The sequence below is a fragment of the Protopterus annectens genome, chromosome 8.part0, assembly GCF_019279795.1.
Source record: "Protopterus annectens isolate FY-2018-M chromosome 8.part0, PAN1.0, whole genome shotgun sequence".
In the NCBI taxonomy this organism is placed as follows: Eukaryota; Metazoa; Chordata; order Ceratodontiformes; family Protopteridae; genus Protopterus; species Protopterus annectens.
In genome coordinates, this window is record NC_056741.1 from 1,672,173,773 (window position 1) to 1,672,188,145 (window position 14,373).

General features: G+C 43.9%; 1 protein-coding gene across 1 annotated transcript in view; it reads left to right on the forward strand.

Annotated features, from left to right (window-relative positions):
• Positions 1 to 14,373, forward strand: part of SLC37A2 (solute carrier family 37 member 2) — a 199,102-nt gene that overhangs the window by 65,167 nt on the left and 119,562 nt on the right. Inside the window, exon 3 of the mRNA XM_044079480.1 lies at positions 8,743 to 8,878. Within this exon, the coding sequence (XP_043935415.1) occupies positions 8,743 to 8,878 (136 nt within the window). The remainder of the gene's footprint in view (positions 1 to 8,742; positions 8,879 to 14,373) is intronic.

Genomic DNA, 14,373 nt, shown 5'->3' on the forward strand with positions numbered 1-14,373 from the left:
ATGTCATGGAAGAAGAGACAGCATCTGACGCAGAAATCCAAAGACTGCTATTCAGGCCAGCTGAGGGCTACCTGCAGGCAGGTAACCCAAATGTGATGACTGTAACAGTGAATACACTCAAACATCTACATTTATGGTAAGTGTACACAACTGTACTTTGTGTGGTTTACCAGAAATGTGTTTTCTCCCATCTGAGCAAGCAAGACTGCAACTGTAAATGCAAGAATGACAGATGCTTTCTCTTTGGACAGTTTTTTGTTTTCCTTTATGCCTTTCCTTCATTTAATCTCTCCAGGGTACTGCTTGAAATAAACTAAGAAAGATCAAAAAGAGCTTTAATAACATTATTTTGGTCGGCAGCTTTTTTCTCCTGAGGAACCTGGCAAGAGGAAAATGCAAAGTGTTGCCTCAGTGTGCTGACTTAACACAAAACAGTAGTGCCCTGCAACAGCCAGACCTGGGGCACTCTGAGGCAGGCAGCTTGTGCAGTGTTACCATGATTCTAGGTAGGCACAGGTATTCTGCGTATGTGAAAAATATGGTGGAAGCTACACGATGTGGCATAAGAAAATCATGCCTAATGAAATGGAAAAGTCTCCTGGTACCAGTTCTAGGATTCTGACCCAAAGAATGCCGAACTGGTTGTGATGCTGGAATGTCTGTCAGATGTTTACAAATGAAATTTATACCTCTGTAAAGTGCATGCTTCTATCTCTGACTCTTTCCCTGTGGACCACCATCTGTACTCCAGAACTTTGAGGGAAGTATTAATTTTAGGCCACTACAGAAAAGGATTGTGGAATTTCGCCTGTGTGCTAGGAAAAAAAAAACTGACCACTTTTAACCAATTGTTTCATCATCCTGACAGTACTTATTTTGGAAGATGCTGTTTGTGATGGTTGTTACTCCTGCCAGATAAGGTTTTGGAGCTCCAAGCACTGATGTGCAAAATAACTTCTCTTGCTGTCTTGTCAGTACTGGGAATCCCTCACTACTAACCTTGCTTTCAATGTCTTAAGTGGGATCCAACATCATTCTGAATCAGAACATTCGTCTACTAGTTCTCTATCCAATGCCACAAAATTACAGAGAAAGGACTCTGCAATACCTTGATATGCACAGACAGTTAAGAGTTTGCTTATATAAAACCAATGAATTTAACAGTCTGATTTTTTTTTCTTATAAAAGGGGGACATGGTAGACCTACTAACAAGCAAAATCTTTCAGAATGGTTGGCTTATTGCATTTCCTTTTTGATGTTCTTCATGTTTCACTATTGCAGTCATCAAATTTGAGTTGTCTGCCTGCAGGTAGCCCTCAGTCAGCCTGAATTCCAGAGTCTTGGGATTTCTGCGTCGGATGCTGTCACTTCTTCCATAACTTCAGGTCTTCAGGGGATATAAAACATGCAACTGATGCCATTACAACAGTCTTTCTTGCCATGCGGTGCACGAAACAGAAGCAGTTCGCAAGTCCCGATTGGCCGTCTCCTGAAATTTTCGATATTCGAGTTTCATACCTGAAGTTTCTAAAAGATAACTACCCCATTGGGGATCCTTTTTTCTTGCTCTAACCGATGTCAGGAAAAATTAATTGTCTTGCATGTGGAAAGCAAATACCTCAGAGATTTTCATTCTTACTGCGTCACTTGTCTAGGCCCAGACCACGATGTCCCTCACTGTCTGTTTTGTACCTTGTTCAACACCTGAACTATTCATCATCGGGCTGTTTTTGCTGCTAAATTCTTTCTCTCGATCTCCGTATTCTGAAATGGCTTTGATAAGCCATCCGACTACCAATCTTCCGAAAAAACGTAAGGATAAAGACAGAGACAGACCGCATAGGTCCAAAACTGCCGATGACGCTACCGTTAAGCTAGTCCGCTGGTACACAGGGAGGTGCTTTCGCAGCCCCTGATACCTTCTACAGATTCGCAGGCCTCTACTGAGACCCATTCAGAGTCCGGTATGCCACTAGATGCTTCTTCGACTATGGAACCAGCAGATGTCTCTACCTTGGATGGGTCCGGAGCCACTGTGCAGGCACTGGCTTCTGAGGGTGTATTCAGGCCTACCGATTTTCATATTAAACCAACGACTTTGTTTCAAACCAAAAATACCGAATTTCTCAGGCCTAGAATTTGCACTGCATCTAGGAAACAGACTACCAAAGCGCATTCTCAGGCCCACATGCCTCAAAAATAAATGCTTAGAATGGCTGAAGACCTTATTACTTAGGGAAAGTCAGCCTTCCCCCTCAAAAAGACCAAGAACTGATTTTCCTTCTGATTCTTCAGATCAGGAGTCTGATAACTCTGACCCTTCTGACTACCAGGACATACCCTTATCTACCTATGAGGATTCTGATGCAGAGGATTCCATTCCCTCTGCTTCCCCATCAGAAGATTTTTCTTTTGGTGAAACCCTGCATACTCTTGGAGAGCATGTCCGCTGTGAGAGCCAGGACTTCTCCCAGTCTAAAAAGACTCGGGGAATTTTTAAACTTGCCTCAGCACAGGCCTCTAGCTCTCCCTCCTGTTCTGGAAATTGTCGATGTTATCTTGGAATCCAGCCTTACCCCTGATACTTTGCCTCCAGCTCCCAAGAAACCTGACCGGTACTATAGAGTACCCGACTCCCACAAATTCCTCTCTAAGAATTCTGCTGCGGATCCAGAGACCATTTCCCAGGGACCTAAAGGCATTAAGATTACAACGGCCAAAAATTCTACCCCTTCGGACAGGGATTCTAGGGCTTTAGATAGATTGGGTAAGAAGGTATACACCTCTGCTACTCTTGCCATCAGGGCTTTAAACTGCCAGTTTCATATGTTAAAGTATCAGCAGCATATTATGAAACTAATCAAACAGAAAATTGTTTCCTGATTGTGCAGAACATAAAGATTTACAAGAGTTGATGTGTTCTGCTAACCAAGTTGGTAAACGTACTTTGTAATGTGGCTTTGATGCCTTAGAAGCATCTTGCAGGGCTGCTGTCTCTGGGTCTGTTCTTAGAAGGCATGCTTGGCTTAAGGAACAATCCTTGCCAGACCATGTTGAAGCAAAATTACTAGGTGCACCATTAAACCAAGAGCGTCTATTTGGCAATAAAGCAGAAGTCCTCCTCAAAAGGATGGAGGAAAAAGCCAAGTCTATGCAAACTGTTAAAGATGTCTTACAAGTACAGCCACCTAGATTCAGTAGGCATTAGCCTTCAAGGAACTGGTCTTTTCCAGTCCCTCCCAAACCTCAGTCCAAAGCCGGGGCAGCAGACCACCAAGACTACAGTCTCAGGGTATGCACAGATCTAAGCTCTCGCGTCCAAAACAGGGAGTAGCAAGCCTCTATCCCATGGAAGAATCTCACAATGTTATCCTCAACTCTTTCAAGCCTTGCCCAAATGACTTGCACCTTTAGGAGGGAAACTTGCCCTGCATGTAAAAAACTGGAAGTACATTACCCAGGACAGATGGGTCTTAAACATTGTTTCTCAGGGGTACAGATTCCACTTCCACTCACTACCAACCCCAAGCGGATGGCCAGACCTCCACCCAAACCACTGGGCAGAGGCCCAAAAGCAAGTACTTTCTCTTCTCAGTATCAAGGCCATTCAACCTGTCCCAGCAGAGCAAAGGGGACAAGGCTTTTATTCCAGACTGTTTCTGGTACCCAGAAAAGAAAACTCTTGGCTTTCTATCCTGGATCTGTCTATTCTCAACACCTTTCTGGTGGTTCCAAAATTCAGAATGCTTACTCTCCAACAGCTGCTTCCTATGCTAGCCAAGGACTCTTGGCTAGCAAGCCTAGACTTAAAAGAAGCTTATCTGCACATCCCCATAAGGGAATCTTGCAGGAAATACCAACGTTTCAGAGCAGGCTCTATGCATGATCAGTTCTCTGCATTTCCCTTTGGCTTATCTACTGTGCCCAGGGTATTCACGAAATGCCTAGCTCCAGCCATTGCATATTGCAGGCAGAAAAGAATTCAAATTTACCCATACTTGGATGATTGCCTGATTCAGGCGGACAGTCAGGAACTGCTACCACAGCACCTGACATTTGTAAAGAGACTTCTAACTTCACTGGGGTACATCATCAATGAAAAAAAATTACATCTGGTACCCAGCCAACAGATTGTATTTCTGGGAGCAAGCTTGAACACAACTTCCCAGATGGCATTCCTCACTCCAGAAAAACAAATTTATTTGACAAACTACTTCAATCTACTGGCCACCGAAACCCAGCTATCTGCAAGAAAAATACTGCAAGCCCTAGGGTTCTTGGCCTCTTGCATTCTGTAAAATTCCATATGCAAGACTGCATATGAAGAAACTTCAATGGTACTTAAAAAGCCTCTGGTGTCAGCATTCTCAGGACTTGGAAACAATGATTCCTATCATTCCTTGCCTAATAAGAGTTCCTTTGGTGGGGAGAGGCCTGCTACCACAACAAGGGACTCCCTTTCACTCAACCCCCTGCCACCCAAACCCTAACAGGAGCATGAGACTATGCATGGGGGGCTCACATGCCAGGACAATGCATTCAAGGCAAATGGAGCCCAAAGCAAATGCACCTGCATATCAATAAAAAAGAAATGTTAGCTGTACAAAATGCTTTGAAAGCCTTCAAAGGCCTTATTTTTTCCAGGACAACTATTGGTAAAGACAGACAACACCACAGTTGTGGTACATAAACAAGCAGGAGGAACCCATTCCTACCTACTCTGCAGAATAGCCATGGCTCTGTGGAACACAGCCTTGAGCAACCAAGTGTACCTGCAAGCTCAATTCCTGCCAGGCAAACTAAATTCACTGGCAGACGACTTGAGCAGAAATCTCATGGACCCACACAAGTGGAAACTGGATCCCAAAATATTCAAGCTTTTGAGGAACAGGTGGGGGGCACCAGAGGTGGACCTCTTTGTTTCCCCTCAGAACTATCAATTGAGCAAATATTGCACCAGAACTCCCCACAGCCAAGCTTGGAAAATTGATGCCCTGTGCTTTACCTGGGAAATCCTCTCAATCTATGCCTTTCCCTCTCTGCCCCTCACCTCGAAGGTTCTACTAAAAATCAAACAGGACAAGCCAAGGACAATCCTGATTGCACCAGACTGGCCACGCAAGCACTGGTACCCTCTTTTGCGCAGTCTGACAGTAGTGTCACCATGGCACCTGCGCCAGACCCCTTCCCTGCTGTCCCAGCAGGAGTGCCAGATTTTGCACCCTCAGCTGCAGACCCTGAACCGAGCAGCCTGGCGCATCCCCTGAACTCATCACCAGCAACCTTCAGTAAGCAAGGTGCTGGATGTCATCCTTGAGGCACGGAGGCCTAGTAATATAAAATATATATAAAATAGATATATAAAAATATATTATATAAAATATAAAAAAATCCTATAATATATATGTATATGTATATATGTATATGTATATATGTATATGTATATATGTGTGTGTGTGTGTGTGTGTGTGTGTGTGTATATATATATATATATATATATATAGATAGATAGATATAGAAAATTCTATTTGTAAAAGTGGAAAAGACTGTTCCTGGAGCCAGTCTCAGGGAATGGACACAGCTGTGCCCAGCTTACCTCATATACTAGATTACTTAACAGAAATGCTCCCCAAAGGCCTATCCTTTTATTCACTTAAGATTCATGCCTCTGCCATCTCAGCTCATTATAATACTGAGCCACCCCTCTTCTCTCACCCTCTAGTCAAACAGTTCCTGAGAGGAGCCAAAAATTTAAGACCCCCCAGGAGATCTCCCACCCCATCCTGGGACCTTAACTTTGTATTGGAAAAGCTCACACTTCCGCCCTTTGAACCTGCTGCTACAGCAGAGTTAAAATTCATCTCCTGGAAAACAGCTTTACTTCTAGCCATCACTTCAATAAGAAGAGTGAATTACAGGTCCTTATGGCCGTGGAACCCTTCATTATCTTCCATGCGGACAGGGTTTCCCTCAGGACTAAACCATCATTTATGCCCAAGGTGGTATCTAGTGTGGCCTTAAACCAATCCATTAATTTTCCAACCTTTTCCCTAATCCTCAGAATAAAGGAAAAAGGATCCTGCACTCCCTGGATGTGCACAGGCAGCTCAGGTTCTATCTGGACAGGACTAAGACTCTTAGAAAATCTGACCAGGTGCTAGTCAGCTTTGCTGCAGGGGCAGAGGGCAAGGCCATTTCAAAGCAAACCACTGCATCCATTTCTGCTACAAACACCATGGGAAACGTACCCCACAGGGGATCAGAACACATTCCACTATGGCTACATCAACCTCTACAGCATTTCTCAGGGGAGTCCCTACCAGGGACTTCCTGGAAGCTGCAACCTGGAGCTCTGTACACACTTTCACCAAGCATTACCACTTACCTATCTTTTCTAAATACAGAGGTGGATTTGCTACAGCAGTATTACAGGGCCTGATTGCCAGCCCTAACACAGAAGGCCTCTGGCTAACGAAGTTAGCAGATGACTGCAAACTAAGAGCCATAGTCAAGTCCTCAAGTGATGTGGACAGCCTACAGAAGGGCCTCACTGAGACAGATGCCTGGTGTCAGAGCCATGGCCTCAAGCTCAGTGCCAAAAAGTGCAGTGTCATCCCCTTTGGTAAAAACTCTGTACCCATGAACTAACACATAGGCAGTAATCTACTTAACACTGAATGCGTGATAAGAGACCTTGGGACCCAGGCGGACAGTAGTCTCTCCTTTGATAGTAACATTGCCACAGTAGTCAGGAAGTCCTATGTGGCACACCTCATGATAAAAGGGGTTCCCATCCAGGAAAAAAGAGGTCATTGTTCCCCTCTACTCGTCACTCATTAGACCCATTATATTGTACAACGCCCCTTTTGGAATGTACCTCACAAGACATCTGCAGCAGATGGAAAGGCCACAGAAGTACCTCACAAAGAGGATTAGTGGCCTCAAACAAATGCCCTACACTGACCGCCTCAAAAATCTCCAGCTTTACTCCATAGCATATTGCCTACTCTGAGGTGATCTCTGCCTAACATGTAAAGCTATGTCAAACCCAGAGCTGTTGGACATGCTACACCTAAAGAAATCCCAATCCCCCCCCCCCCGAGCTACATGCTCTAGGGACCTAAACCTTGTCACCACAATAAACAGGACACACTGGAGGGATAGATTCCTGTCCCAGAGACTTCCTGTACTCTGGAACAAGCTACCCATCTATGTCAAGCAAAGTTCTTCATTAGCACTCCAAGAAAAATCTTGAGTGTATGGGAAATGGGAACTACACCCTGGGGATCACTTCTGTGTGTCTGTTGGACAGTGGCACAGGAAAATAACTTTTCTTGGGTGGTGTAAGCTATGGAACCTTGCTGGCTAGGCTTACGTAGGCCCTTGGGCCGATAGCCTAGTACCTACCTATGAACCTGATGCTTAACTACCTCCACCCACCCTCAGCTTTGGGAATCAGCCCAAATGTGATGACTGCAGCAGTGAAACATGGAGAACATAGTACAGTTATGTACACTTACCATAAATGTAGATGTTAGATTGTATTCACTGTTGCAGTCCTGGTTACTCTTCCTCCAGCCCCCTGACTTCTCTTTACTTCTACCTACTCTTTTTTGTTTGGAATATTCTACTTCACTGGTATTTGATTTTTGCTGGGGGTGTTCCATACCATGTAATTGCTTCCTGTTTTGGGGGCTTCTGACATCTGGGGCAAGAAAAACTGATGTAATGGCATCGGCTGCATGTTTTATACCCCTGACATCATGGAAGAAGCAACATCATCCGATGCAGAAATCCCAAGACTCTGGTATTCAGGCAGACTAAAAGGCTACCTGCAGGCATATAACAATGGTGATGACTGCAATAGTGAATACACTCTAACATCTACATTTATGGTAAGTGTGCACAACTTTACTTTCCAGGCCAGATGAGAGCCCATTCCATAAGATCTACTACTGCCACCACAACCTTTTGTAGAGCAGCTGTTTGGTCATCTTTACACACCTTCAGTGAGAACTGCAACCTAGAAGGAGCATATAGGGGCAGGGCTGGCTTTGCTTCTGTCTTCTTGCAAAAAAACTTTCTTCCTCCTCCCTGATGCATTATCTTTTGGAATAGTGTGAGACCTGCCACAATGAATACTATGATGAACATAGTACATCTGTGGTAGAAACTAACAGAGGCGTTCAAGAAGACCCACTTTTGCAGTCTAGAAATCCACCTTCCTACCACATTTCTGACCCTCGTTTCTGTTTCTCAGTAGGTTGGGATGGCTCCCTAGTCCCACTAAATAGCTTCCCTTTCACTTCCCCATTGAGCCCCCATCCCTCCTTTGCCGGTCTACTACCTGGAGAAAGCTAAAGGGTCCTTTCGGGTGGACTTGCAGAAGTTGGGACTGTAACACCTTGTCTGCAAGGACTCTGGTACTGAAGTCTTTTCTTTTGGTGTTGTGGTGACAAAGATCTGACACTGGTGATAAATGATGCACCTTCATACCATCGATGCAGTTAATGACTTTGAAGGAAGACCATCAGCTAGATCCCTATGGAGGGTAAAGCACTTGAAGTTGGGCTGGCCATAAGCTTCTTGCACATACGACAGCTACTATTCTAAACCGACACTGAAATAACAGTTAATATATTGAAATGTTTGTGTTTATGTTAAGTTGCTAACACAGCTGTACTATCCCATTTAACTTTGCCAGATGGAGTAACAAGAGTGTGCTAATTTTCTGTTGGCAGTGGTATTTTTGGAGAGCGTCTTCCTTTGCGTTACTACCTGACTAGTGGCATGCTACTTAGTGGGTTATTCACAACTCTGTTTGGCCTGGGTTTCTACTGGAATATTCATGCCTTCTGGTTCTATGTACTCATTCAGGTAAGTGTCTCTATTTCACGATAAAAAGTTTTTATTTTACTTTTATCCCAGCTTTTAGATTTTGCCAGCATTTTGTCTGCAGTTTTTAGAGGCTTCTTTTCAGTGGTGCAGTGCATTGCTGTTACAAGTACTAGTTTCAGTAGTTATGCATGCATCTATACAGCAGTGCATGGAAGCTTCATTGTGGAGCAGTAACATATATTTCTAATGTAGATATTGTTGCCAGTAATGGGTGTGCATACTTGGAGAGCTGTGTAACATCATTTCACAGAGTTACAATTACAAAATATCTTTTAGAATAGGATTACCTACTGTCATTCATGGGTGTTGCCTTCATTTACTTAATAAATATGATGAAATGCTGAACTAGGCTTCTAGAACACTGAACAAGCCTGAACTGTGAGTATCAAGCTGGAACAATGAAGGGAGGATAAACTATGACTGTTGCTGTGAAAAGTGTTAAGGAGGCTAAACTGAGTAATATTTTAGAACACTGAATGAGACTGAACAATGAATAATATTTTAGAACACCAAAGGAGGTTGATTGTGATTACTACCCTGGAACACTGAAGTACTTCTACTTTGTAAAGCATGTGGTCAATATAGTTGTTTCCTAACTTTGGTGTGACTTGTTGCCATAGACCATTACTTGTAGAGAGCAGCTGCATTTCAAGATGAAGCCCTGTTGAGATGGCTTTGTGAAAATTCTAACCTGAATCATGAAGAGCTGCACCCAGTGGCTGCTAGCCAGACAGATTCCTTCTCAGGATGTGGGATAGGTTCATAGATTAGTGTTAGGCTAACTCTCCTTGTGAGCCATTTTAAGCCTAGCCAATTATCCCTTGTGAGACTCAAACCGTGCACCTTGTGTTTGTAAGGCAAACACCTTAACCATTAGGCCACCCTCCAAGTGGAAATCCTTTTTGTGATATTTTCCACACCAGTCTTCAAATTGTCACTACACACACCTCTCAACCTCCAGATCAGAGAATCCGGGACAAAGGACCTTAAAATCAGGGATATTCAGGGGACACCTAATTAACATAAGATATGCATATTTAAATAAGTGCATTAATGGACACGCTCACCCATTTATTCAATTACATAAAGACAGGGCATCATTTTAAGCATTTTTTTAGAGAATTATATACATTGACATGTCAAAATAGAGGATTATTCATATTTTTAGAAAACTGTATAAAATTAGTCAGACCTGTTCATCTCACCCCCCCCCCCCATCCCTTCACAAATACCCTTAAAAAACTGTGCTTATATGGAACAGAAGCAATACATGAAATAAGCCAAGTACATTCATACTATTGATTCAACTTCAGCATCTTGGCAGGCAGAGGTAGTTTCTGCAGCTGATGCCGTGGAGGAATGCTCTTTGTTGTATGCAGCTGATGTTCTTTTTTTTCACTGTTGCAGTCTACATTTGGGTTATCTGCTTACAGGCAGCCCTCAGTCGGCCTGATTAACAAAGTCTTGGGTCCTGCGTCGGTTGCTGTCCCTTCTTCCATGACGTCAGGGGTATAAAACATGCAGCTGACGCCTTTACATCAGTCTTTCTTGCCGTGCGGTGCCCAAAGCAGAAGCAGTTTGCAAGTGCCGGTCGGCCGACTCCTGAAATTTCCATTTTCTAGTTTCAGAACTGAAGTCTTCAACTAAAGCTAAGTACCCTGTTGGGGAAACTTTTTCTTTCTCCTTAATGTCAGTAAAAGTTAATAATTGCATTACTTGTGGAAAGCAAATAGCTCAAAGATTTTCATTCTTGCTATATTCCTTTCCTAGGCCCTGACCATGACGTACCTTGCTGTCGGTTTTGTGCTTTATTTAACCAGCGCACTATCCATCGTCTGTATATTTTCGCCTCTAAATATTTCGGTTCTCTGTTTAATTATCCAGAAATGTTGGTTAGTCATCAGACTACTGGGATTCCGAAAAAATGCAAAGATAGAGACAGGCTGCCAAGGTCCAAAACTGCTGATGACGCTTCAACTAAGCCAGTCGCCAGTTCGCCGGTACTCTGTGAGGTGCTTTTGCAGCCCCTGATACCCACTATTGCTGATTTGCAGGCCTCTACTGAGACCCATTCAGAGTCTGGTATGCTGCGAGATGCTTCAACTATGGAACCAGTGGATGGCTCTACCTTGGATGGGTCCGGAGCCGCTGTGCAGGCACCGGCTTCTGAGGGTGTATTCAGGCCTACGGACTTGCATATTAAACAGACGCCTCCTTCTTTACTTGGGCCTAAATCTCGAACCATGCCTAAAAAAACAATGCCCAGGCCACATGCTCAGGCCTCTATGCCTAAAAAACAAATCATAAGAATGGCTGAAGATCTAATAACTCTACTTTTGGGGAAACCTTACATACTCTAAGGGGGCATTTCCACTGGGAAAGCCAGGATTTTTCTGATTCAAAAAAGAGGCTTAGGGATTTCCTTCTCCTTCCTCAGCATAGGCCTTTACCTATTCCTCCTGTACTAGACATTGTTGATGATGCTTTTTCGGAATCTAGTTTGGCCCCTGATTCCTTGCCTCCTGCTCCCAGAAAACCTGACAGATACTACAGGGTCCTTGAGTCCCACAAGTTCCTTTTTAAAAATCCTATTGCAGATCCAGAGACTTTCACAAGGGCATTAAGGCTTCTACTGCCAAAAATCCTACCCCTTCTGATAGAGACTCAAGTGCACTGGATACTTGGGGGTAAGAAGGTTTACACTTCTGCAACTTTGGCCATTAGGGCTTTAAACTGCCAGTTTCATACGTTAAAGCAACATGTTATTGGACTGCTTAAACAGAAAATGGTGTTGATTCCTGACTGTGTGGAAAATAAAGAATTACAGGATTTAATGCATTCTGCTGAACAAGTTGGAAAGCATACTTTGCAATGTGGTTTTGATTCCTTAGAGGCCTCTTGCAGGGCTACTGTTACTGGGTCTGTGCTCAGAAGGCATGCTTGGCTTAAGGAGCAATCTTTGCCTGATCATGTTAAAGATAAATTGTTGGATGCTCCCTTAAATCAGGACCGCCTGTTTGGCAACAAGGCTGAGGAAGTTCTTAAAAAGATGGAAGATTAAGCTAAATCTATGCAAACTGTTAAAGATTTCTTACAAGTTCAGCCTCCTAGATTTAGTAGGCACTGGCCCTCTAAGAATTGGTCCTTTCCAGCCCCATTCAGGTCTTCTCAAGCCAAACCCAGACACAGCAAAAACCCCAGGTTTCAGTCCCAGGGGACACACAGGACTAAGCAGTGGGGGGCCTCCACTTAAATCTGGGAGTAAAAAGACTCCCCCTATGGTAAACTGTCTCAATGACATCCTTTTAAAATTTCCAAGCACTTATCAACTGACTGCCCCTTTGGGGGGAAAGATTGCTATTCATGCAAAGAATTGGGAACTCATTACCCAGGACAAATGGGTTTTAAATGTAGTGTCCCAGGGATACAGATTTCACTTCCACATGTTGCCAACACCAATTGGGTGGCCGGACCTACCCCCAAATCAGTGGGCATGGGGGTTATTCAACTGGTACCAGAAGAGGAAAAGGGACAAGGTTTCTATTCGAGACTTTTCCTGGTACCCAGAAAAGACAATTCATGGCATCCTATCCTGGACCTGTCTACTCTAAACACCTTTTTGGAGATTCCAAAATTCAAGATGCTGACTCTTCACCAATTACTTCCTATGCTAGGCAAAGATGCCTGGTTGGCAACACCATATTTAAAAAAAGCATACCTGTACAATCCCGATCAGGGAATCTTGCAGAAGATGCCTACGCTTCAAAGAAGGTTACACGCACTGTCAGTTCTCTGCACTGCCCCTTGGCTTATCTACTGCACCCAGAGTATTGCATTTTACAGGCAAAGAAATATTCAAATATACCCATACCTGGACTATTGTCTAATTCAGGCAGAAAGCCAGGACATACTTTTGAATCATCTGGCCTTTTTACAAAGGATTCTAACTTGTCTGGGGTACACCATAAACGAAAAGAAATCACACCTGGTACCCTGTCAAGTTATATTCCTGGGAGCAAGCTTGAATTCAACTTCCCAGATGGCTTACCTCACGCCAGAGAAACAAATTCATTTGACAACCTACTTCAAATAAGTGGCCACAAAAACCCTGCTATCTGCAAGACAAATAATGCAAGCCTTGAGGTTCATGGCCTCTTGCATTATTCTAATTCCATATGCAAGACTGTATATGAGGAAACTACAGTGGTATCTAAAAAGCCTAGGGTGTCAACATTGTCAGGATCTAAAAGCAATGATTCCTATCTTACCTTGCCTAGAGTTCCTTTGGTGGGCAGAGGCCTGTCGCCAAAACAAGGGACTAACTTTCACACCACCCCCTGCCACCCAAACCCTAACAGACTCATCAGATTATGCATGGGGGGGCCTCACTTGGCAGGGAAGTGCATTCAGGGCAAATGGAACCCAAGTCAAATGCACCTGCTTATCAATCAAAAAGAAATGTTAGCTGTACAGAATGCTCTGACAGCCTTCAAGGACCACATTTTTTCAGGACAACGTATGGTAAAGACAGAAAACACCACTGTTACGTGGTACATAAACAAGCAGCGGGGTACACATTCTTACCCCCTCTGCAGACTAGCCACGGCATTGTGGAACACAGCCTTGAGATACCAAGTGCACCTACAAGTTCAATTCCTGCCAGGAAAATTAAATACACTGGCAGACTGTCTAAGCAGAAACCTCATGGACCCACACAAATGGAAACTGGAACCAAGGATTTTCAACATGTTGACAAACAAATGGGGGAGCCCAGATACAGACCTGTTTCTCTCCCCAGAACTACCAATTGGACAAATTTTGCACAAGGACCCCCCACAAAAAGCCTGGAAAGTGGATGCTCTGTCCTTCAGCTGGAAAAACCCTATCAGTCTTTGCCTCTGCTCTCCAAAGTACTACTAAAAATCAAACAGGACAAACCAAGGATAATTTTGATTGTTACAGACTGTCTGCCCCAACACTGGTACCCCCTCCTGTGCAGTGTCACGGTTATCCCCATGGCACCTGCCTCAGACTCCTTCCCTGTTGTCTCAGCAGGAGAACCAGATTCTGCACCCTCAGCTTCTAACACTGAACCTTGCAGCCTGGCTAATTACATAATCTCTCCTTTACCATCCCTCAGTAAACCTGTGATGGAAATCATTTTAGAGGCAAGGAGGCCTAGTACTAGAAAATCTTATGCTGAAAAATGGAAAAGATTCTGTGCCTGGAGCCAATCTCAAGGGATGAGCACAGCAGCGCCTAATTTACCTCAGATTTTACAATACTTAACTGGGATGCTTCACTAGGGTCTGTCTTTTTCCTCCATTAAAATCCACACCTCAGCCATTCCAGCTCATTATAACACAGAATCTCCCCTCTTCTCTCATCCACTGCTCAAGCAGTTCCACAGAGGGGCCAAAAATGAGACCACCCAGGAGAACTCCAACCCCAGCCTGGGACCTTTTCTTTGTTTT